The sequence below is a fragment of the Salminus brasiliensis genome, chromosome 2, assembly GCF_030463535.1.
Source record: "Salminus brasiliensis chromosome 2, fSalBra1.hap2, whole genome shotgun sequence".
In the NCBI taxonomy this organism is placed as follows: Eukaryota; Metazoa; Chordata; class Actinopteri; order Characiformes; family Bryconidae; genus Salminus; species Salminus brasiliensis.
This window is the reverse complement of record NC_132879.1, coordinates 57910172-57936288: the sequence shown is the minus strand read 5'-3', so window position 1 is coordinate 57936288 and position 26117 is coordinate 57910172. Positions and strand designations below refer to the sequence as shown.

At 41.1% G+C, this 26117-nt stretch overlaps 1 protein-coding gene across 1 annotated transcript in view; it reads left to right on the top strand.

Moving 5' to 3' along the window:
* The window catches only part of LOC140549744 (tenascin-like), a 38243-nt gene that overhangs the window by 10548 nt on the left and 1578 nt on the right, over positions 1-26117 (top strand). The window contains exons 4-15 of the mRNA XM_072673490.1: positions 6808-6961; positions 8126-8404; positions 16313-16435; positions 17490-17633; positions 18023-18142; positions 19744-19899; positions 20818-20960; positions 21338-21470; positions 21610-21761; positions 22826-22922; positions 24657-24818; positions 25868-26031. Coding sequence (XP_072529591.1) covers positions 6808-6961; positions 8126-8404; positions 16313-16435; positions 17490-17633; positions 18023-18142; positions 19744-19899; positions 20818-20960; positions 21338-21470; positions 21610-21761; positions 22826-22922; positions 24657-24818; positions 25868-26031 — 1827 coding nt within the window. The remainder of the gene's footprint in view (positions 1-6807; positions 6962-8125; positions 8405-16312; positions 16436-17489; positions 17634-18022; positions 18143-19743; positions 19900-20817; positions 20961-21337; positions 21471-21609; positions 21762-22825; positions 22923-24656; positions 24819-25867; positions 26032-26117) is intronic.

Below are 26117 nucleotides of genomic sequence, written 5' to 3'. Positions count from 1 at the left end.
TACTGGCAGTGTACACAAAGTGTCGCAAAGTGACAACGTCTCCCGGCTCCTGTTTACAGCACCACCGCAGTCCTCTCATCTCCAGCATTAATTCTGCTCGCCCTTTATAGCTCCTCAAACTGTGAGAAACGAGCCTCGGCGAGAACGACTCCTCAGCGGGCTATAGGAGCACGTTATGAGGGGTTATGGAACCTGTAAATCTCCAAATATGCAGAAAAATTGTCAAAGAGATTGCAGAGGAAATCTCACTCCTTCCTGTGTAATGATGACTGGAATTAGACGCCTGACACCTCTGTAAAACCAGCTCTGGTTAAAGCAGACGGGGTATAAAATGAAATATTTCACCATAAACCGAAATAGTAAAATATAATACATAATATATAATATATGTACACAGCTCCGGAAAAAAGGAAGATCCCACATACATCATCAGTCTCTCTGGTTTTATTATTTATGGGCAGTGTGTTTAAGGAAATGAACATTTACATTGTATTTCATAAACCATGGGCAACATTTCCCCTAAACTCCAAATAACAATATTTACTATTTATTTATTTATTTATTTATTTATTTATTTATTTATTTATCTGTAGAAATGACTGAAATGAAATAATGCGAATAATTGATTATAATAATTATTATAAAGTAAAGAAGTTATTATTCAGATTTAATCACAGTGCTAATATCTGCATATTGAGAGCATTCAGAAATCACTACGGTGAAATAATAACCTCGACGGCCAATCACAGCTCTCATGTCTCGGCCGGCTCTCCACTAGTCTTTCACACTGCTGTTGGGACTTTATGCCCTTCATAGTCTGCAGATTCAGCAGAACTCAGCTTTTATGATGATTTGTTTGATAAATTAAGTGGTCTCTTATCTCACTCTGAACCCTATGTAAGCCCACACTTCAGTTTCTCACTTTTGTGTGGAATTTTCTTATTAATTAGCATCAATTTTATAGGCCCTAAATCATAACCCTGTGGGACTCCACAAGATATGCTAATCAAATAATTCACAATAGTTTCTGCATTAGGATTAATAACTGAACAATAAACCTGCAGGTCAAGGGATTGCACAACTGTTTTCAGTTAAGCCCACGGAATCAAGGATCCAGACTTAAGGATTTTCCCAGTAATTGAAAAGGAAAACACCATGAGCTCCGTTTATCCTGGAATTTGTTTTAGTTATGACTGGATATCGAATTGCAGCCATATTAAAGCCATTCACAGATAATGGTATGAACGTTCCCCAGCTGCATGTCTACTGTGTCTAATTATGACTCAGTGTGTACACTCTATTTGGACAAAAGTATTGGGACACTTGCTCCTTCATTGTTTCTTCTGAAATCAAGGGTATTAAAGAGTTCATGCTGGTTTTGTTGAAGTGATGGTCTCTACTGCCAAAGGCAGAAGGCTTTCTAACAGACTTTGAATTGCATTGCTGTGAGGATTTGATTGCATTCAGCAACAAGAGTGTTAGTGAGGTCAGAATGTTGGATGATCACCACCTCACCTCATCATTCTCATCATCCCCAACTCATCCCATTCTAAAAGTACTGGATGGAGCTCCATCACCATCATTCCAGAGAACACAGTTCCTCCACTGCTCCACAGCTCCTCAATGCTGGGGGGCTTTATACCCCTCCATAGCCCACACCTGGCATTATTAGGCAGCATGGTGCCAATAGGTTCATCATGTTGATCTGCTCCAGAGAATCCTATTCTAGTGGCAGTTCTTCTTCTTTACATAGACTAGACAAGCTGTGTGTGTGCATTTGCACATCAGTGTCAGCAATGGGTGCAACCTAAAGTAGCTGAATGCATTCATTAGAAGGGATGTCCACAAACATTTGGACCTATAATGCATATATATCAAAGCCTCCATTGTTTAAGAAGAAGATGTTGTGAGCCTCATCATTAAGAGGGGGGGGGGGGGTTTATTACAGCTCTGCTTTATTCAGAAACAGTGACATCATGTGGCTTGGAGGACTAATAAATCCTACTGATTTAAACTGGCTGGGTTTTTTGCTGCCCACCCAGCCAGTGCTGGTTAGCCAAGTAGTCTTCCTGTTCTTTACGGACCACTTTTCCACGAATCCTTGCACATTCAATGGTGCTCAGTGCAGAAGACAATTCAAACTACAGAGAAAGTCATTCCAGATTTCAGCAACATCAGGGATTTGGTATTAGATTTCTCATATCTGATGGGCATGAATTCACATCAGACAGATGATCCAATCTAATACACATGCAGCAGATTAGTGTCTGAGTCTTATCTAAGTCTCTGCCTAAGCTGTGCATTTACAGGCAGTTCCTGCTAATTGCTATTCCCTTTTTCATGTACAGTAATCCTTCAGCAAACATGTGTTCTCAATCTGCAGCCCAGTGAGATGATGTAAGTGCTAGAGTGACAAACGGGCCTGGATCCGATCGGAGGCAGGGCGATCTGGCCGTGGCGGTACAGTGATCGCCGCATTGACCCCACATGCTGAAACTCTTATCTCCGCATGCGACGGTGTTTCCGATGCTCAAAACAAATCCGAACTGCTTCCCAAGCTTCCTCCTAGATTACAGCCAAACTTCAGGCTGTCTCTCAGGATATCAGAGCGACAGGCCATGCTGGATGACTCTGTCTTACTGGACATGAGGGACAAAGTGATCATAGGTAGTGGTTGCCTAAAGAAATTCTCAAGACCAGCCAGCCCACATTTTTACATTTACCTTTGTGAAATGAGACCAACAGATGATCTTATCTTGAGTGACCTAAAAGATGTGCAACAGTGGGAGCCAAACTGATACGAGGGAGCCAAAGAATCTGCAAGGATGACCTAAAAGGAAAGAGGAAAGTCTTGCTTGCTTGGTACAATCCAATACAAATACTTTTTAAACTGTATTATACAATATACACTGATCAGCCATAACATTAGTACCTCAGGTGAGGTGAATAACACTGATGATCTGGCTCCAAGGGCATTGGTCAAGAGGTGGGATCTACATAATAGTCAGCAGGTGAACAGTGATCAGTTCTTGAAGGTGATGTTGGTGTTAAAAGCTGGAAAAATGGACAAGAAGAACCAAACTGTGATGTTCTAGACATGACTGGGTCATCAGAACATCTCCAGAACATCAGGCAGGGCTTGTGGGGTGTTCCTCCTGGTATGCAGTGGTCATCCAGTACCTACCAAAAAGGTGAAAAAGTGACAGGGTCATGGGCACCTAAGGCTCATTGATGCTCATTTGCCAGTGTATTGGTGCCAGATACTACCTTCAGGACACCTTCAGAGGTTTTGTGGAGTCCATGCCTTGACTGGTCAGTTTGGTTGTGGTGGCACAAGTGGGACCTACTCAGTATTAAGGTGGTGGTACTAATGTTATGGCAGACTGGTGGATGTATTAACTTCTTATAATTTTGTCCGAAGCTCCTCAGATGTGTTTTTTATCAGAATGTATTCATATTGTCACTCACATGCAAAAACCTTCTATCTCTATTTTTGCTCCATTCATTTTTAACTTTTCTCAACAATGTAAATCTGGCTGTAATTCTTCTTATTGTATCAGAATCTCATGAGGAATGGATCAACTATAATAAATTATTATTATTTTTGCATTGACGTCCAATAAAAAGTTAAGAAGATTTTTCTTTCTCCTGTAAAGCTGTAAAATTACATCCTGATTTAAATGGATTTAATTAAACAAATCCTCTTAAAATAAAAATTCTGCACATTTTAGACACAATTTCAATTATTGACTAAATATCTAATATTTCATTTAACAGATTTAAAAAAACAGAACCTTCAAAATGTGCCAAAAACTTTGTTCATACAACAGTATTTGTTTTATTTGTACTCACATCATCAAATATACACTGAGTTTAACTAGAGGCGCCCAAACTTTTGTGTATGACTGTAGATGGTAAGGGCAGAGCCGGTTCTGGATCCTCACACAAAGCTTGGCTTTGATTCCCCATGGGCCAGTCTGGATGGAAATGGTGATGTTCCATTGCCCCTTATTCTGCACACGAAAAGAAGGGTCTTATGGAATGTTGTTTCCAAGAAATATGATAACTAGATGGAAATCATTTTCCTTTAGATGACATTTAAGCTTTTGCAGTCTTGCTGAATCCATGCTCCAGCACTGTGCAGAGGTTTTAGTCCCCTAATGCCATCACTCTACCCCCCGTCTCTCAGCAGTGAGAGTTTTACAGTAGAAGCTCTAGATCTCATCAGAACAGATAAAGCAGCTGAACATGAATCCAGTAAAAAGGAGAAACAAGAGCTTCTCATTCTGAAGAAAGAAAGTAGTGAGATCTTGTCGGTGAGCTAGTCTGAAGAACAGAGCTCGGTTCCTCCAGGGTTCTCCTGGACGCCCCCCAGTCCAGCCAGCACAGCGTGGAGGATGTGTTCAACTCCATCAGCAGCAGCAGCAGCAGCTCACCTGATTTACCATCATTAAGCCCTGATTTACCACCAAACCAGGTGTTGATCTGAGGAGAACTCTAAATAATACTAGACTCCATGAGAGAGGAGAACTTTGGAGATGTTCTAATGATGAACACAGTGATGGAGAACCTCCACCACCACTTTCTGTAGGAGTGATATTATTAGTGTTATTTACTGAGGAGACAAATAAAGACTTACTGACCAGATCAGCAGATTTTACACAGGGGGCTAAATCTTTTGCACAGTGCTGTACATTTTCAGTAATCAGGACAGTTTACTGTTGTACAGTGATGAGCACAATCAGGTCCAAACAGGACTGTATTGCTGCGGAGGTGTAAATCTGGGAAAAGGAAAGGGTCACACAGTAGAGAGGCAGAGAGAGCCAGAGCCAGAGACGTTACTGCACTGCAGGGACATTCGGGAATGGGATCACTGTCCAGGACAGCAGATACTTTTAGCAAGAGAGAAGGGAGTCACCAAGACATGGAATAATAAAACAGAAGAGGCACGTTTTACTCCCCACCCAAAACGTGACGGGTGAAGTGTGAAACTGATGAAGACTTTGATAAAGCAGGAGAGGAAGAGGACAGAGGACACAGGGGACAGAGTGTGTAGCGAACAAAGGCCTATGAGAGGAATGGGAATGTGACAGTCATAATGAGGGAGAGAGGATAACAAGAAGGGGGAGAGAAATACAGGGATATTTGTGGAGAACGGAAGAGATACAGATGTGGGATGCTTGTTGCTAGGGGAGGCGTAAACATCGTCAAAAACATCACGCCAGCCAGAGAAATGACCTCATAGGCCAGCAGCTGGGACATGCAGGCAAAACGAAGGGGATACTAGAAGATGGACAGTGTAAGAAGAAAAGAGAGAGAGAATGAGAGCAGAATGTAAGAGAAGATGGAGAGAAAGTGAACGATTGCTGTCTCCTGATGAACAACGAGGTGCCTCAGGGCTCTCACCTGGGCCTTGTTGCATTTATGGAAAAAACGTTTTCAAAAACAGAGCAAGAGCTGGAGAACAACCCCAGCTTGGAGCAGTGAAATGTACGTGGCTTTTAACAATACTGAAGTGGGTTTTACAACGTATAAAATGTTTCAACCTGATTTTACTCTCTCTGAAAGATGCTATGCCACGCTAATCCTACCTCAGCTTCATGGAATGCAACCACTTGAACGTAGGAGATTCAGTGTCAGTGGTGGATCCGTGGCCAAATACAAGTATCATAAATAGTTTAGAGGAAAGATCATCACGTCTGAAGATCCACTGTCGTCCAATCTAGCCTTTTCTACATTTCTATCTCATATTCTTTGCAACATATTTATATTGGACCAATAGAAATGCTCCAAAATGACCTGAAATAAAATCTTTTTATATTACCTTTCATTGAAAGTTAAGAAGAGGTTTCCTTCTCTTGTAAAGTTGCCAGGTTTTTGGAAAGTTGACAGCATTGATATGTTAAAGTTTGCACAATATTTAAGGACGAATGCTCCTTAAAACGCAAATTTCAGACACAATTTAACAGATTTGAAAAAATAAGACCCACAAAATTTGCCATAAACTTTGTTCAATCAATTTCTGTTGGTCTTCTGTTGGCGGGATGGTCTTCCTTTCTACCCATTTATTATACCACACTACTGACACCGAATCTCCTACGTTCTCCTAAGTGATTGCCCTCCATCAGGCTGACCTGGGATCCTTCTTCTAACATCTCATACACTTCCATCTCTTCCATCTTTATCTTCTTCTAATGAAGTTATCCTCCCCCTCTCAGTCCCACCTCTGTCCATTATGGGGACAGTCCAGCCCTTCTAGCTAAAAGCCGCCCAGATCTCCGGCTCTAGTTCATGGAGTTGTCTCTTATGAGTCTCGTATGGAAGGCAGGTTCAGACCTAGAGAGAGCTGAAGCACCATTACGTGGTCTTTTCCACTCCATTTCTGTATCTGTTTAGATTCATCTCTTACTTGACGTGGAGCTCCGCTGCATGTCTCGGGCCCAGTATATCATCTTGCACAGTTAATTAGAAAAACACTTGTCATCAATTAAGCCAGGTCCAAAAATGAGGCTGACTCCCACCGTATGGTCACACACAGTTTCCACGTGTTGTGAGATTAACAGCATAGTTGCTCAGTGTGATATTGATATCGTGATCCTCTGCGGTCCAAGTCTGCAGTGACTCATGTTGTGTTGGCCTGTTAGATGTTTAGCAAACATCTCAGAATGAAGGGCAGCACAAGACAGATCTGTCTCAAGACTTCGCCTGCTGGTCAGGACGTGTTACTGCCCCGCGTGCAGTCACAGGAATCTCTTGGTTCTTTATTCTTTTGCCCTGAATTGACTGTATCTTCTCAACACTCTGCAGAAAGAGAGCGATCAGAAGGTTGTGACCAAAGTGAGTGGCAGACTGACCGCTTACACCCAGATTGGCTTGGCGGCCGGGCAGCAGTACATGGTGACCATTGTCGGCGAGAAGGATGGCAAGACTGGAGCCGAGAGCGTAACAGAATTCCAAACCTGTGAGTTCAAATAGGGACTTTGTCTTTACTCATTTTTATGCAGTTTGAAGTGCACCACAGTGTCGAACCGTGAGCAAGGTACTCCATCTAGACCACCTCGACCACCTATCACACACAAGTATCTCCCAGAAGTATCCTGTGATTGAAATCTACTGCAGACTTACAACAAATGTCCATGTCTACCATGTCTAGTTATTTATAAAGAGTGTTACTGTATGTATATATACTTCTGTTTATAACCCTTTCATCTATATACAGTTTTTCTTTGTGAAAATCACTGAATTCACTCACAAGTGTTTTATCATCGTTGAACAGAATACGCTCTGTTATGATGTTTTTACTGCCAGTGAAGAACTTACTTATTGGAGATGAAGCGTTTTGGCTTTATGCACCAAATAAGATCAGATAAGCAACATCAGTACGGAATCTTAAAAGGCAACAGGAGACATTATTGAAGTAATTATTAAAGTCTGACTTTAGGACTTGTGATGAACCATTATCACGTTACTAATAATCGATTAAACTTATTCAAATACGTTATTGCTAAAACACTTTATATTTTCATTTTGTTTTCAATGTGGTATTAATTTTTTATAATTTCAATAATTTCAAGTATTATTATTATTATTATTATTATTATTATTATTTTATTATTATTATTATTATTTATTTATTTAATGATAATGATTAATATTATTTAACAGACAAAACTTTTTAAACCAGTTTTATTATTTTACCTTAATTAATTAACATTAATTTACTCTTAATATTCAGCTTCGCTTGATTGGGTTTATGTATGTATTATTTGTGGGTTCACTGTCTACCCCTTAGTCTTTTGAAGCACTCTATGTATCACTTTGAGCTGCATTTATGTATGAAAGGTGCTATACAAACAATAATAATAATAATAATAATTATTATTATTATTATTATTATTATTATTATTATGATTATTATTATATTTTTTATTTTATTAAAAAAATAATTGTTGTTATTATTATTATTCAATATATAATATCAATATATCATATAATATCAATATATCATATAATATCAATAAGAAGAAGAAGAAGAATAATAAGAATAATAATATTTATTTCAGGCTCTGATTCTGACTCCCTTCTTTCAGCAACTATAACTGCACATACCAACTTTCTTCCCCAGTGATCTCTGGACCCAAAGACCTCGAAGTTGTGAAGACAAGCACAACATCTGTTATCGTCCAATGGGATCAAGCTCTGGGAGAGATTGACAGATACATCCTCTTCGTTTCGCCGAATCAGACGGATGGATCGGGCAAAGGAAGTCAGGAAATGAAGCTGCCACCTGAGAGAGACTCTGCCCAAATTGACGGTCTGGAACCTGGGCGTTTGTACGACATCTCTCTGGTTGCAGAGAAAGATGGTGCACGGAGCCTCCCGGCGACCGTACAGGCAACTCCTGGTGAGTTTCAACCTTCAGTGCAAATGTCTCATTTCAGACCTTACAGGTTCCTGTAGGATTATTACTGATTACTGGTCACAACAACAGCTTTTTTCCTCAAACAGGATGTTCTTTACTCTGGAGTCTCTGTACTGGTTTCCAGGTCAAATCTAAACTTCTTTTAATTCCACAGATTACAAATGGATCTGCTTTCATAATCACTACCAATCATTGCCACTATAAGCCATTCTGAAGGGGAAGATCTATGAGACTACCACTCATACAAATCTCATCATAAATCATACAGTTTTCTCATTTCTAATAGAATTAATGTCTAATGAGTTATCCACACGGGTTTTAAACATTATTAATTGAGCTTTAATTTGGTGATAAATTAGGAGGAACTACGAGGAGAACATTAATAAACTTGCAGAACGTGAATAAGATCAGAACTGTAACTGTCCTTTGTGAGCTATAGCTTTTAAAAATGATTCATTTTCAAGGTTGGACTGGACTGTCCAACCAGTCCAGAGAGAAGATACCTCCCTGATACCTCCCTGTTAAGCAGTCATACATTTTCACTGAAGTCATACATACAACTTCCTGAAACTGGCATGGGGAAGACCGTGCTAATGCCTGAAATCAGAACCCTCATTACTGAAAGGGAGAGCTGCTGGAAGCGAGCTGCAAACGAGGCGAGGCAAATGGTTCCGCACAAATGAACCCCTGAGGAGCAGGGCTAGTCTCCTTCTGATAATATTTTCCCTTTTCCTCCTTTTCTGGTGTGGCAATGATGACTCATTCTGTTTCCGTCTCAGTAAATGACCCATCCTTAACCAGCAGCATCTGATCTTCATTGCTTTCTCTGTTTTTCACATTGTTAAGATCTAATCACTCTTCACCTCTATCCAGGAAGGAATGGTGTCGGAGACCTGCTGATATCACATGGTTGTTGTGAATGTAGATCATTAAATAATCACATAATAAATGTCTTTAATTACTGCTTTGACTGTAACTCCTTTAACTCCTAATGCATTAACCTCTTAATTCAATCAGCAGTGCTTCCCTCGTAGCCAACCGAGTCAAAGAGAAAGAGGCATACTGTTTAGTTTGATTCCAATGAACTCGTAAACTTCATTCATGCCTTTAGGAGCTACCACCAAGGAATTACCCGGGATGGAAACTGTGACCATGCAGGCAGCATTGAGAAATGACAGCAGCGATGGTAAGACTGCAGAAACGAAGCTAAACAGGACTGCACTCTTTTTGAAGAACCAAGCACTGGGTGCAAAAAGACAGAGGAAGCCTCTGGGAGCTCAGGATCCAGGAAGACCCAGGAACATCAGCATACCCAGGTCAAGCATTCAAACAGGTCAAGGCATGTCCACTCAACCAGGGCAGAGCAAGCCTGGCAGTCGACCAGATACAATTAGAAGGCCAAATGGGATGCTGCGATACAATGGCACAAGGATAGACAGCAGAGGGGGGAAAATAGGTGTGTATCCATTAAGAAAGCTTCCTTTCAGAAGGTACCCAGCTGAGGGACCAAAAGGAAAGACACCAAGTATACCGTCTGGACTTCAGCATCCCAGTACCAGGGACAGCACAATGGCACCGGCTATAGAGACTGGTCACAAAGAGCAAAACGTTGAAAGTCATTCTGCAGTGGAACCAGTAAGCCCTGTGGGAAAAACTAGCATTGAGGGTCCTCTCTCACAGCACCATCCAGTGTCTTCTCAGAAAAGCCCAGTGTCAGGTGAAGAGCCACTGGAGCCAACGATCACAACTGAAAAGAACATCACGGCTCTTATCAATGGAACAAAATGTGTCCGAAAGGTCTTGGTTGGACATAGGACAATACACATTAATGGGAAATCAGGTGAAAAAGCACAGACAAAAAATATGACAGTCATAGTTGGTCACGTCAATGGAAATTACATTTTACATAAGCTGCTCTTAGGCTCAGCTGAAAGCTCTACACCATCCATTCTAGAAAGAGCTACACTCTCAGGAGAACTCACTGGAAAACGAATTGAGAAAAAGCCAATGGAGGACAAGCAGAAACAGAAGAAGACAAAGGTAGCCGGTGAAGGGGAAGAAGAAGCTGGGACAATGACTGTCACTTCATGGCCAACAAGCTATACACCAGAGGCAATTTCAGAGAACTTTAGGAGGGTAAGCACACAAGAAGAGGAGGTTGGGGCAGGTCTTCCACACAGTTCAGCTTATTCTACACCACCACCCTCACTCCCTCAAGCCAGCCCTAGTTTGCAGTCTATTCTGTTGCCGCCTGAAAAACAAAAGAACATGCACCCTATTAGAGCCTCTTCTAAGATCCCCCCTCAAATTAGAAGATTTCCAACTGGACCAAAATCATCTGGTCCATCAGCCCCTGGAATAAAAAAGACACCCACATTTAGATCTAACACTGGTCCATTCCAAAACCAGCCCAAGCCTATTCTAAAGCATCCTCGGTATCCTTACAGGAGTCCACCACTGAGACCAATCCTGCCAAACATTCCAGACACAGACAATAGCACTGTTATGCAAACTGCTCCCCATAACCAAGCAGCATCGGAAAACAACAGCAGCAGTCAAAATGGCTTGAATCCCAAACCAACATTCATGTTTCGAAGGAAGAATGGTTCAGTCATCAGACTTCCACTAAACCGTCACCGAGTAATAAAGCCAAGTGCGACCAAAATTCATAGTGGTCCAAAGGACAGTAAGCATGAAGCAAGAGGCGAAGACACAGTCACTCTCACAACAGCCAAGCCTGCAGTCAAAGCTGATGATAGAATTCAAGATGTTGCTGAAGAGTCAGAAGATACAAGTGGTCATAACCTGCCTAGAGTTACAAACAGTTCACATCCCAACCCGAGGCCAATCGACAAAGATGCAAGTCAAGACCCTGGACTTGGTCTGGTAACAGACAAACATACAAGTCAAGACCCTAAACCTGGTCTTGTAACTAACAATGGTGCAGAAAAAGACCCTAAATCTGGTCTTGTAACAGATAAAGGTCCAGGACAGGACCCTGAACTTGGTCTTGATACAGATCAAGGTACAAGAAAAGACCCTGAACCTGGTCTTGATACAGATCAAGGTACAAAAAAAGACCCTGAACCTGGTCTTGTAACAGACAAAGGTCCAAGAAAAGCCTCTATACCTGGTCTTGATACAGATCAAGGTACAAAAAAAGACCCCGAACATGTTCTTGCAAAAGACAAAGGACCAAGAAAAGCCCCTATATCTGGTGTTGTAACAGACAAAGGTGCAAGACAAGACCCTGAACCTGGTCTTGCAAAAGACAAAGGTCCAAGAAAAGCTCCTTTAACTGGTCTTGCAAAAGACAAAGGTCCAAGAAAAGCTCCTTTACCTGGTCTTGCAACAGATAAAGCTGCAAGACAAGAACAAGAACCTGGTCTTGCAAAAGACAAAGGCCCAATACAAGCCCCTGTACCTGGTCTTGCAACAGATAAATCTGCAAGAAAAGAACCAGAACCTGGTCTTGTAACAGACAAAGACCCAATGAAAACCCCTGTACCTGGTCTTGCAACAGACAAAGGTCCAAGAAAAGCCCCTGTACCTGGTCTTGTAACAGACAAAGGTTCAAGAAAAGCCCCTGTACCTGGTCTTGCAAAAGACAAAGGTCCAAGAAAAGCCCCTGTACCTGGTCTTGCAACAGACAAAGGTCCAAGAAAAGCCCCTGTACCTGGTCTTGTAACAGACAAAGGTTCAAAGAAAGCCCCTGTACCTGGTCTTGCGAAAGACAAAGGTCCAAGAAAAGCCCCTGTACCTGGTCTTGCAAAAGACAAAGGTCCAAGAAAAGCCCCTGTACCTGGTCTTGTAACAGACAAAGGTCCAAGAAAAGCCCCTGTACCTGGTCTTGCAAAAGACAAAGGTGTAAGACAACCTTACAAATTGCCTCTCGTAACAGAAGAAGATGCAACCCAACACTCCACAGTTGCACTCTCAACAAACAAGACCTCAGAAGATGGTATAGATCATGCTGGAGTTCAGAATGTAACATCCAAAGGATTTATCATCATATGGGCTTCACCAAAGGGAATGTTTCAAAACTTCATAATCAGCCTGAGCAGACATGGACAAACAGAGCAGGCTAAGCAGGACAGTAAGGAAGAAGAGGGCCACAAAATGGATGGAGGTGATGTCAGGAGTCTGGATGATGTAGATGAAAGTAAAGAGAAACCAAATGTTCTTGGTAGTCCAACTGACTCCCACACTGTGAGAAGGAACGGTAGTGATGCTGGAGGTATTAGGAAATTCACCAAGGTGCTCCCCGGTTCTGCTCGTTCCTACCCAGTCACTGACCTCACTCCACAGACTGGCTACTCTGTGTCCCTTTTCGGAAAGGGTCTTGGATTACGATCCAGTATTCACAGCTTCATCATCAGAACAGGTACTCAGAACCAAAGATATACTCAAGGCATTTCATTCATATTCTTTACAGATAAACACGTGTCGTGTGCATTAAACTCTGTGTTGCTTTCTGTGTTGTTGACTGTCCATCTTAACCAGTAAGAACTTTTAATCAAAGCTATGATGGATGGATGTCCAATCTAATGCTTTGATTAAAATCCACAGTGTTATTGTAATAAGTACCTATGTGTTACATTTCTAGTTTATGCTAACCCTGTGTTTTTGTTGTTACACTTGGTGGTACAAGCTTAAAAAAACAGGCTTGATTATTATTACTAATTAAGAAATTGATTAACATATGGTCTCTAGAACAAATTACTTGGACTGACAACCATCAGTAATAAATTAAAGCTCAATTGTAAGATATAATCTATAATATCTTGACGATATTATTGATTATATCTATAATAGGTAAGAATATTATTATGTAATTTAAAATATCTTGTTTTTTTATTGCACTGCAGTTGTCAGACTACTAAAAGCCTGTTTTTAACTTGTCCACCAGTGTGTCAATTCAATTCAGTCATGTCCATATGTCTTGCGTAGATGTGTCATGAATATTAGAAAAAAATAGCTTCTATCCATGTGTTTTCATTTTTACGACCTCAGAAATAGACATTCTAATAGAGCTTTTTTTACACAGAGCAGTATGGTATAGCATTGTATGGCTACTAATCTGAAAACAATACTCTCTGTACCCTTGTTTAATATTTGTGTTCATATTCCAATGCAAAAACATTTGTAATAACACTTTCAGCCCAGTTGTTTTTAACAGATATGAGTGTGTTTACTGATCATAGGGCTTCTCTATTATGGCAAAAAAAAGTATTACAAATAAAATATGATGATAATTGAATAGAATTTCTTTGAAAAAAAAGAATACAATTTCTTTGGAAACACATTTATGGAACAGAATTTGTTTTGAAGAACTAAAAACTAATTTAAATTTAGAAAAGGATCAATAAAAAATACATAAAGTAAATAATACATGCTGTAGTAGTGAGGTGCCATTGGATTTTTACACTAACCAAAATAAAAGCATCACTCAAGATCAAAATGCAGCGCAATAATTGTTTTAACTTGATTATTTTGTTTTTATAATCGTTAAAAGATGAATTGATTAATTAAAAATACAATCTGATTAATCACTGAGCCTTAATTGATAGATAGATGTCTTATTAATGATGTCATTATGCATTTATACTGTTTTAGAACTTCCCTGGTTCTGGTGACCTTTGGCTTATGTTAGCTACATGGCTAACTGCTATTTGCATCTAGCAGATCTGCTATTTCACTGCTGAACTGAAATATACACTGATCAGCCATAATGTTGGTACTAGTGACAGTGGAAGTGAATAACATAGATGATCTGGTTCCAGTGGCTCCTGTTAAGGGGTGGATGATAAATTTGGAGCTGTACCATGCCATACCACACCTTCTTGTGGAAAGTGTCATTAGGGGCTGCTATGTCGATATTCATGACACAGTCTATGAAAAAACAAAAGCAAAATGAGACAAATTAAAACAAATAACCGTCATTCTCATCATCATTTATTGCTGGTTTGATCTTCTTTCACCCAGGGTAAACTTACAGTCAGCCATCCTCACTGACTACTCTCACCATTCACCCAAAGTCCGGGTAAGACCAAGGCTGGTTAGAAATGATTGCCTCCAAAACATTAGAGTACAGTCTAGATGATAGAACCACAAACACACAGTATGCATGTATGTGAGGAAACAGCTGGTTGAGGTGTAGGTGTGTAGGTGGTTTACATGGACTACAAACCAACCTTTGTGGTTATTTTAACTAGACTAACTAAATCACTGTAGGGGTGTATTTGAGTAATACAGACGTCCCAAATTTGCTGAAAATTGGATCATTATTTCTCAACACATTTCAGTTACATAATGTGTGTGATCTAGGGCTGCACAAATAAGCATTTAGCATTGGCATTGCACTGTGCACATAAAAATCTACCCAATATCATCTATTTTACTCCAGGATTACATTATTATTCCTTTCCTAAGTACGTTCTGGCCACCTGTAATGGTCCACCCAGTGTGAGTGCCTACATTTCCTACATTTGTGGGATGCGCTGTATGTTGTGGGAAGACTAACTAGTATCCCAATTGAATGAATCAGTAGCATTGAAAATTATAAAAAAAAAAACACCCCACTGTCTAAAATATAAATCAGGCCTTGGGTACCCCCTCAGCTCATGCATTTCTGGACAGCGTGAGAGCTGCAGAAGCTTGATCTGAAGGTGGAGCAGCATGTGAGCTGAGGCGGTAGAGTCATACTACAGGACTTTACACTAATATAACTCTATGGGTTCTGCAGCATTACACAGCAGCAATTCTAGAGAGAGGTTCTCCTCTCCAGTCTTACATTATTATCCCTTTCGCAAGTACGTTCTAGCTACCTGTAATGGTCCATCCAGAGTGAGTCCCTACATTTCCTACATTTTTGGGATGCGCTGTATGTTGTGGAAAGATTAATTAGTCTGATTGAATGAATCAGTAGCATGTACGCTGATTGCTGTGTCATTTTTGAAGCTGAACGTTCAGATCCCATGGGTGGGCCCTTTTTGTGAATGGGGTTAATATCTTACCATGTTGAGTTGTTGACGAAAATCCTGTAGTATCGCAAAAAAATATCACTGAAAAAAATACTGTGCAGCCCTAATGTGATCCCATGATCGTCACCAAGTCTGTGTTACCTGACAGCACCCACCATGTCAAACACTGAAGCCATGTCCTACTCTCAGTACTTGCATGCTCCATGTCTACAAGTCAATGTGGAATTTACTGTGTAGTGTAATCGGAACAGCTAGCATAGCCAAATGTATCACTGCTTTAGAGGTCTTCCTTTCCCCCAGTTTTAGACCTTAACCATCACTACAGTTTTCAGAATTAGAATCAGGTACGCCCCAGTCAGCACGGACCCCAAAATCCAGCCTCTTGTCTTTTCCAAGTGAACCTTTGCTGGACAACCTAACTCCTGTTCACACCTCACAGCCTTCACGTCTTCTGTTTTTCTTCCTTCCTCCCAGGATCAAAAAAGACCAGCATCATCACCACAGTCTCGTGCTTGTTTTCTCTCTCGCTGCTGTCCAGGATCAGTGTCCACTATTAACACCAACGTTTCTGTGGGTCTCAGTACTGTATATGCTGTGTTGTGTATACTGTATATATGTCTGGTTTGCACATATATACACAAGTGGATATGTAAGCTATATGCACACTAATCATAACCATTACACCAATAAACCAGTGCAACGTGTCGAGTATTTTAGGGGGGAAACCAGTGAAATTCCTATATTAATAACTGTTGCTCACTTTTTCCTAATCTTTCTTTTTTTTCTCTCAGTTCTACACTTTAAGATTTCACTTCTTTGTTTCTGTTTATTTGTTTATTTATTATGTTTGATCCATTCTTTCTCGTCCTTGTTAATTTTGACTTGTGTGTTTCTGACCGGCCCACAGGTCCTGAGCCCCCCTCTAACCTCGCCTTCAGTGAGGTGACCGACAGCTCTCTGAAAGTGTCCTGGACTAGACCCAAGAGCCCAGTGTCTGGGTTTAAAGTCACATACACACATGCACAAGATGGTAAGATATAGCATATACACACACAGAATCTCCCAAATGACAGAATATTAGAATTAAAATATTATCAGATTGTTTAACTTATTTACAGACAGTAGAGACTTTATAGAGAATTATACTATTAGGCAAACAATACTTCTTAAAAGAAGCAAAATACTAGTAGAATAAATATTCTTGTTAATAAAATGAAACTTTTACCCCACTGTAAAAATACAAATCAGGCATTGGGTACCCCCTCAGCTGTACTCGTGCATTTCTGGACAAGCTGAGAGCTGCTCCAGAAGCTTGATCTGAAGATAGAGCAGCATGTGGGCTGTAGAGGTGGTAGAGTAATACTACAGGATTCTACACTAATATGACTCTATGGGTTATGCAGCGTTACACAGCAGCAGTTCTGGAGAGAGGTTCTCCTCCTGCAGCTCCACCACCAAAGCTACATAGTAGCTAGTAGTAGCAGCAGTGTTCCGGCCTAGAGTGGGAATGACAGAGACGCCATTCTCCCTGTTCCATCAGCATGATGTACAGCATGATATACAATAATCTTATAATATTAATACAATGACCTCTCACCCTCACAATAACCCAGTTTTCACTCACCACATAAAATACAGACATTAGCCATCTAACCTCAAGCTCACTTTGGAGAACCTGCATTCCATATGGCCTTATTTTCCCCAACTATGAACATCACCTAACTCTGCTTCTTTACCATTTAATACAAAACCAGAAAAAAACACTGAGAACTTCCCCAGGGCCAACATCATCACCAGCAGACTTTGCCCCAAATATAGTAGATCAACCAATGATGTTCAACATGTTGGAGTCAGAAGTTTGCTTCTTTCGTGTTGGGGTGGAGCTACAAAGCTAATGCAGATAAGAAGTAATGGAAGCTCATACTCACTAATTATCACAGCTAGGTGTTCACTAGTCTCTTCTAGACTTCATTATGTGACTTTCTGTTGTTTATAAACTGTATGGATTTCTTGTCTCAACTATTACACTTTAACCATTAGCTGAGGTGTGTGACCTCCTAATGCCAAGGCTTCTGTGATTGCAGGAGAGCCTGTTTCTGTGACGGTGAATTCTACAAACTCGACTCTGCCTCTTTCAAAGCTTTCTCCTGGCTCCACTTACGAGGTCAGCGTGATATCGGTGCTTGAACTGGACGAGAGTGACCCAATCAATGGCATTGTGCTCACACGTAAGGTTGCGTCCTTACACACAGCCTTCGAAAAGGATTTTCTAAAATATCTTAATTGTTTCCTGCCTCGTATTTAATGATTTTGTGGTCATTTTATAGTAAATAGCTTTCCAAGACTATTTTCCCCATTATATTCTTCCTTTCATTTCCGCTTTGCTTTTTAACAGCATGTTAAACGGCCCCAGTGCTCATAATAGATCTAGCAGGTGCAGTATCTGGAAAAGCGCAGTTGTGTCCTTACTCAAAGGGCCCCGTGTTGGACTCGCTTCCAGTGAAATTTGGAAGCTTTGGCCGAATGTCGTTTCATGCGGAGGTTTTTTGAGCGTATTGACAGATTGCACGGCTTAACACTGGAGTCTCTGCCTCCCTCCATCTCCTCTGTGTCTCAGTACCCGACCCACCGACTGACCTCAGTGCCATTAATGTCACGGACACGAAGGCCTTGTTGTTATGGAGACCAGCTCTGGCAACCGTCGACCAGTACGTCATCGTCTATGGCTCAGAGGAAGGTGAGTAGCATCCTACAGGCAGGCGTCCACCACTGCAAACTCCTCAGGGCCTTTTAAAGACCTGAAGATCTGCAACAATACAACCTTTCACAAAGAGCTTTTCACACAAAGCCAGTTGGATCAGGAGAAAGGAATGTACTGACACAAGATACCCGGGATACACAGTAAAATCAGCACTAAAGAAAATGTCCTTTTTGCGATTAAAAGCTACTTTTCCTTCAGCTGTTCGAATTGAATTACAGGTTTATGGACCTCACGCTGTTCTGCGATGGTCAATCCTGAGCTTGTCTGTAAGGGTGAGGAAAAGTGCAGGGAAATAGACATGGTGCATTTTAGTAGGTTACATTATTTGCTGTGTTTTTGTATCTCTAATATAAGTTAATTTTATGCCACTGGTCTGGGCAAACAGTCTGGAACCACAGTTCCAGTCTACAGTCACACAAACCACTGGCAGCCTCTCCATGCATTACGCTTTAGAGATCTGTAGGTCTGTAGGTCTATTTTACCAGCAAGATGTTTTTCCACTCAGGACGTTTAAACTGCAGCCTATGGCTACATAAAGCTCCTAATATAAAATAGTAATGGCAAAAATGTCTGTGAATACTTAGTAATTTTTCTGATTATCTTGGTATCTTGTGTTGGTCAGGCCTTTCTAAGGACACTGCTTATGAACGGGTCAGCTCAAGCTGGTTAAGCTGGTACATGAGTTTAGTTTCTGACCAGTGGAGGATCTGTTCTCAGTTGGGATGATGGTTTAGCTGGTCTATCAGTATGAGCAACTTAACCAAGCCAGTCAACCAGTATGGTGAAGCTTGTTGATCAGCATGACCAAGCTGGTATTTCAATCAAATATGATTAAGCTGGTCGACCAGCTGGGTTATGCTGGTCATGCTGGTCAACTAGCTTGGTCATGTTGGTCTACAAGCTTGGTTATGCTGGTCATGCTGGTCAACCACAGTGATCATGACAGTCATGCTGATTAACAAGCTTGGTCATGCTGATCTACCAACTTAAGGTTAGGCCGGTCAACTAGCTTGGTCATGCTGGTCAACCACTGTGGTCATGATGGTCATGCTGATGTAGCACCTTGGTCATGCTGGTTAACCAGCTTTATCATGCTGATTAACCACATGCTTGGTCAAGCTAGTCGATCAGCAGGTCATAATGTTCATGCTTATGAACCAGTATGACCTGCTTGACCAAACAGGTCACCCACTTTATCAAGCTAGTTAACCAGTACAATCCATTCAACTACCATCATCATAGACCAACTATTCCACTAAATTCTAATGAAAACATGCGCTATTCTGGTGACGAGCTAATCTGGTCAACCAGTTTAACCAGCATGTTTACCAGTATAAGGTATGTTATTGCCTGGATGACCAGTTTTTCAACCATCTTGACCATCAAAGACCAGCTTAGACCATCTGAAACCAGCTACCAGCAGAAGACAATTTTCTAGTAATTTATCAGATTTCACCATTTATTTTCCTAACCCATATTCCAAGGTTGTGTTTCATTCCCAGAGTGTGTGTGATGTTGTGTGTGTGTGTGTACCTCCTAATTAGTCTCCTAGTAATGTGTGTTTATCTCTGTTTTAGTCCCTGGCTCTGAACTGACCATCAAAGTGTCCGGTAACGCAGCAGAGCAGCAGCTGCAGTCTCTTAAAGCAAACACGAAATACACCGTCACCATCATCAGCCAGCTGGGAGACCACAAGAGCCCAGGAGCTATCACCATCTTCACCACCACCAGCGGTCAGTGCAGAGTCTCCGCACAGTCCTAGCAGCAAATAACATCCGTTCATTAAGAAGGCTTTGGGTAATTGATGAACTCTGCAGCGAGAGTTCAGATATGGCTTGACCAAGTTCAAGTAGCCTTGGTCAAGCAGGTCAACCAGCATAGACATGAAGGTCATGCTGGTCATACTGGTTAACCAGTTTGGTCATGTTTGGTCAATGATGAATTTTCAGTAGGAATAGAGGCTGTGTTCCCATTCCGACCCTCATTCATCAGTACTGATTGTATATGTTTTCCAGAACGTTGAGAACATCTCAATTTCATTAGTTTTCTTGCTCTGCCGCCACCATGCAAATCCTCAGAGCTGTTCTCAGGATAGATTGAGCCTAAACTGGTGTTGGGTAACTCCTGAAAGAGAGTGGAAAACAGCAAAGGTGTCTAAAGTATTGACACTCATTCCTCAGGTAGAAGTGAGTGGAGATACGAGGGTTTAAAAGACTTCTATAGAAGCTGAAGTATCAACTGAAGCTTTTTACTCCAGTAAAAGTGTAAAAGTACTGGTTTTAGAACGACTTCAAGTAGAAAAGTAAAAGTAATGGAAGGAAAACAAAGGCCGAAAGCTTAGGCCGCGCCACAGGGGTCTATAGTGCACTACCCAAAAATAAAAGGAAAACAAAGGGAAATGAAATAGGAGGAACGAGGCTGATTTTAAAATGTAAGGAGGAGAAAGTTCAGATAATTGGCTGAAAATGTAAGAAGTAAAGTAAAAAGTCTGAAAAATAAAGAATTACTGCAGTAAAGTTTAGAGAACCAACATTTCTACTGTAGTAAAGTAATGAAGTATCTGTACTTCATTACTCGACACCTCTGGAAAACAGATTCAGAGAAGGTCTATATATATATATAAAAATATCTTTGGACCCTATGTGTGATAGGCTCTGGTGGAAGAGGGGAGGGGCCTCGCGACCTGACCGCCAGCCAGGTGACCCCACACACAGCCGTGTTGTCATGGAAACCACCTGCTTCAGCTGTGATGAGCTACAAGCTGACCTACTTCACAGAGAGCCGGGAGATGAAGGTGAGAGCAGATTTCTGAAAAACTAGAGAAACTCACCAAACTTTCCAATACTGGAAACACAGCGTAGCCAGGGGCAGTGGTGGTCAGAGCACTGGACTATCAACAACAGGCTTTTGGGTTTGATTCAATTGTATTTAAATTTATTAAATTGTATTTTATCACTTGCAAAAAAATTATATAATTGTGATCTCAGAATTATATATCAGCCATCAGTCGCCCTGCTCTCTAAATCTCACCCTTGACAGTGGCCGTTATGAACCCATATCGGTCAAGAAGTAAGAAAGCAGGAAAGTGGAGCAGGTGTTCGTTTGCCACATTAGCATGAACCAGGTGTCTGGAAGTCAGGCTTAACGCTGTACCCCCCTCCCCCCCAACAGGAAGTGATCCTTGACCCTGGTGTCACTGAGTACAAGCTGACTGGGCTTCACCCCTCGTCCGCCTACACAGCCCAACTACAGGGTCAGAGAGGAGGACTCTACACAGCAGCTATCTCCACTGAGTTCACTACAGGTACACAGCAGCTGTGGGTTATAGACCCAGATTAGGCCTAAACCTAGAACAGAAAATGCTCCAAGACTAGGCTTAATCCATGTCTGAGAAGCTGGCCCAGTGTTAAAGCTCTTCAGTCAGACATGCCTTTTCTCCTCAGGTTATCTACGCTTTCCCTTCCCCAATGACTGCTCTCAGGAGATGCTGAACGGGGTGCGGACGTCAGGGGTGGTGGAGATTTTCCCACTTGGGAAAGAGGGCAAACCGGTCAGAGTTTACTGTGATATGGAGACTGACGGAGGGGGCTGGACGGTAAGGGGTGGAGTCTCTCTGTCTCACACACAAACACAAGTGCATCATCTGATTCAACATATCAGCCGTACCTTCATTCCCACTCCGGGCCAGAACGCTGCTGCTGCTGCTACTGCACTATGGAGGTTTGGAGGTGGAGCTGCAGGTGGAGAACCTCTCTCCAGAACTGCTGTGTAGCCATATTCCGAGTCATATTAGTGTAAAATCCTGTAGTGTTACTCTACCACCTCAGCCCACATGCTGCTCTACACTGCAGCTCTCAGCTTGTCCAGAAATGCATGTGTACATCAGTCCATGAGGGGGCGCTCAAAGCGTGGTTTTTATTTACTGTGAGGGTGTAAAAGTGAACCCAGAGAGAGAGCCCAGGAGCAAAATCACCCATTCTGGCATAGTTTTGTCTTGGAGTCCCGATAAACAGGACGTGGCGTCCTCAGCATGAACGGCTAAATCCACTGCTGCCACTGGAGAAACAGAAGCCCCGCCCACAAGCAGGGTGGAGAGGACAGAACTCCCAGCACTTAAACCAAAGCACTGCCGAAGTGTTACACTCCTGACGGGTGATCTTTACCAGGGGGTTCACAATGGCTCACGTTTAGACTGAACCCCTTATCTGAGTATGAGGGCACGTGAGAAAGGGGCATCACCGTTTCCCAGCTATAGTCCATGAGGCCCACCTGTACAGTATCCCATCATTAGCGTATTCTCAGTAGATAGGTTACCAGTTGTTCTCAACTCTGGGTGGGTATATACATCCCGAACTGTTACATCTCACATGGGTCCCATCTAGGCCCTGTGTTCAGTGTACACCCAGATTGGGCCCATGTTTGACCCCTCCTGGTGCCATCACTGAGCCTGGTGGGACCCTGGTTGGTATCCATACAAGGACACAACTTTCTGGTTTCCAGTTTGGCTGACCATACAGACCCACATGGGCATGTTGTCTCATGTTTAATGGGATTAATGTCTAATTATTGAGCAGAAAAGCAAAATAAATCAGCGTTTAATAAAAATAAGCAGCATTAGCACGCTCTGTCTGACAGTCAGTGTGTCTGTGTGTGTTCCAGGTCTTCCAGAGAAGAAAGGATGGGAAAACAAACTTCTTCAGAAGCTGGCCGGAGTACAGTAAGGGCTTCGGGGAGCTGGATGGAGAGTTCTGGCTCGGTGAGGAAATCATTTATCACAGCGAGGCTGTTTAGAGTTCATCAGCACTGAAGCAGCCCGGCTTCACACAAACAGAAGCCTGATACCTCCGAACATAAGCACCATTTAAACTCATAGAAAGTGTCATAACAGAAGAGGGAAGCCAGACATCGGACTTTACATAACTTTAGTGTCTCTGCAGCTTCAGCTAGGGTCCGCACCTCACAAAGCCCCCTGCCGTCCCTGTCCCCTGAGACAGAGCTTGATTTTAGCTTTTTTAGATTAAAGATCTTATTATCTTTTGATTGGTTCATTTTAACTTCAAATAATTCCTCTAAAAATAACACAACTGTTATAAAGATAAAGCAATTGGTCACTGTTATTAGTGGGAGTGGTGTGATTCATATTAGTAGTAGTAATGAATAATGAAATATTGACACCTGGGCCTTGATGCATATGTGTTTTGATACTAATTATTTTCATTACATGAATTTAAATTAGAAAAGTGTAGAATTTTGAAAACTAGATCATACAGTATATATATATATATATATATATATATATATATATATATATATATATAATACAAAATATGGACACATCTGCTCATAGAAGACTATTAATCAACACATATATGGAACTATGCAGTTCCCCAAAAAGGTTGTCTTTGTAAAGATTGTAAAGTACAACAAACCAAGTTTATAAAGCTTTTAGAATGATCTTACATTTATTTAATTATTAAATTTATTTAAAAAGAAAACACAAACAATAACATTTTAATTTTTTTTATTTGTCATAAAAAACAACTTGAAACCAGTAGAGCTAAACCTTTACATTTTCTTTACATGAGTTCTTTCAATCAGGTGGGCTTACATTTTTGACTACTGTATAATCAGTAATTTACATTTATGGCATTTAGCATGATCCTACATTTATGAAATTATTACATTATTACAATTATTTAAATCAAAAACACCAACAATAACACTTTTATTTGACATAAAAACCAACTTGAAACCAATAGAGGAAAACCTTTACATGAACATCTTTAATATATTCAGAACAGGCTACTACTACTGTATTATTAGTAATTGACATTTATGGCATTTAGCTGACATTCTTCTTCAGAGCAACTTACAAGGTTACTGGTATTACAGAGGAGGGCCCATGTAGTGTTAGGAGTCTTGCCCAAGGACTCTTATTGGTGTAGCGCAGCACCCACAGTCACCCAAACCAGGAATCAAACCCCTGTCTCCCACATGGTGTGGTAGCTCACTGGCAGGTAGTGCTGTTAGCTGTTGTGCCACACCAACCACTGTTGGTTTACATGTTAAAACAACATATCGCTGCAATACTGAAGTTCCAATGAATGTAGAATGACTCCTAAACACCCATTTACTCAACACACACCATGATGCCCTTCAGGACTGCTAATTAAAACACGATAATAACTGTAAACATGCGCAATCATTTCTCTTAATCTTTTTATATTTGTTATTTATTTATTCTTTCCTATGTGTATTTTTATGTCTGTCAGTGCCCTCTGGTATCTTTTTGCCTGGAGAAACACAGTCTCGTTAGCTCTGCACTCCTGCTGTACACTCTCAATGACAATAATGTTCACTTTGACTTTGACTAATAAATAAACTACAGTCTCTGGTTCCCCCTAGTGGCCAAAAATAACCCACAGTCAATCCAAGCCTTGTGAGAAAATGTGGTATGAATAACTGGATCTGCCCTTCACTTTTACTTTAGGTAATGAGCTGCTCCACAATCTGACCACCACGACCCCCATGACAATGAGAGTGGACCTGCGGACAGGAGATGAAGCTGTCTATGCTTTCTACTCGACTTTCTCTGTGGACACGATGAAAAAACACTACATGGTCCGAGTGTCTGGCTATTCAGGAACAGCGGGTGAGTTCAGCTGGGACAGTTCTCAGGAACCAGAGATGCTGTTCTTGTTGCTGATTGGCCATGTTGTTTTTTTACAGTGGCCCTGCAGCAGTGTGTAGAGCTGGGGTCTTTCAATTACTTAGGGGCAGGTAATCTCCAAAGAGGGCTGGTTGAAAAACTGTAAAGAAGAAAGTGTGTTGAGTTCTAACTAGAGTAAAGAGCCCTATTGTGGGACACCTACGCTTTATTTAGTGTGGGTCTCCCCCAAGTTAATGAAACTCAGTTAAACTGTGGGTTTACCCAATCTGTTCAATGTTCGATCTTAAGAGTAAAGCAATCTTCAGACAGGAGGCAGCCCAGTGTAAAAATAGCCCATTTGAGGTGAATTCACCCTCCATAACATATACACTCCAATATTTAACATATTTACATTAATGCTTATTATCAATTATTCATCACAAAACAGCCTCTAAATACAGTTAAACCTAAAGTCCAAAAAACAAATCTCTGACCAGCTCTGGAGGCAGAAACCCTGGGTGGTTTGACATGAAAATACAGGTTGAACTGCTGTAGAATTATTATTTAGTTTATAGACTTCAGCAGTTGTGCAAATTTAAGTCATTTCCTGAATAATTCTATAATAGAATAATAGAATAATAATGAGACCCTACAATTATTATCAATAAGGCCAGATTAAAAAATACTGCCCATCAGTTCTGACTTATTGGCTCCTTATTGGTGATCAGTGCTTGGACCCCTATGATTGTCACTTGCACTTAGCTTATGGTTATGAAATACATTCGAACCATTAAATAACACATATGGAACTATGCAGTTACCTAAAATGTAGTGTTTTTTGTAAAATCATGGTTAAGATTCTTTAAAGTACATCACACCTCACTCTTACATTTATTCAATTTATAAATTATTACCTTTATTTTAAACAAAAACAATTATATATTTTTTGTCTTATTTGTTAATCAAAATAAACCCAAACAAACAGCTCAGCTTATGGTTATAAAAATATTGATTATTACTGTGATTGCATTATTGTTATTTTATCTCTGCAGGTGATTCTATGAAGTATCATGACAGACGGCCGTTCTCCACATGGGACCGGGACCCCCAACCCTTCATCACCCGCTGCGCCATGTCCTACAGGGGTGGATGGTGGTACAAGAACTGCCATGAAGCGAATCTCAACGGTCTCTACAATACACACACTAACCACCAGGTAAAATTAATGGTATTAAAAAGAGCTGATCCTGCTTCTGTTGGAGTGACTGTCTCTACTGTCCAGAGAAGAAGACTTTCTACTAG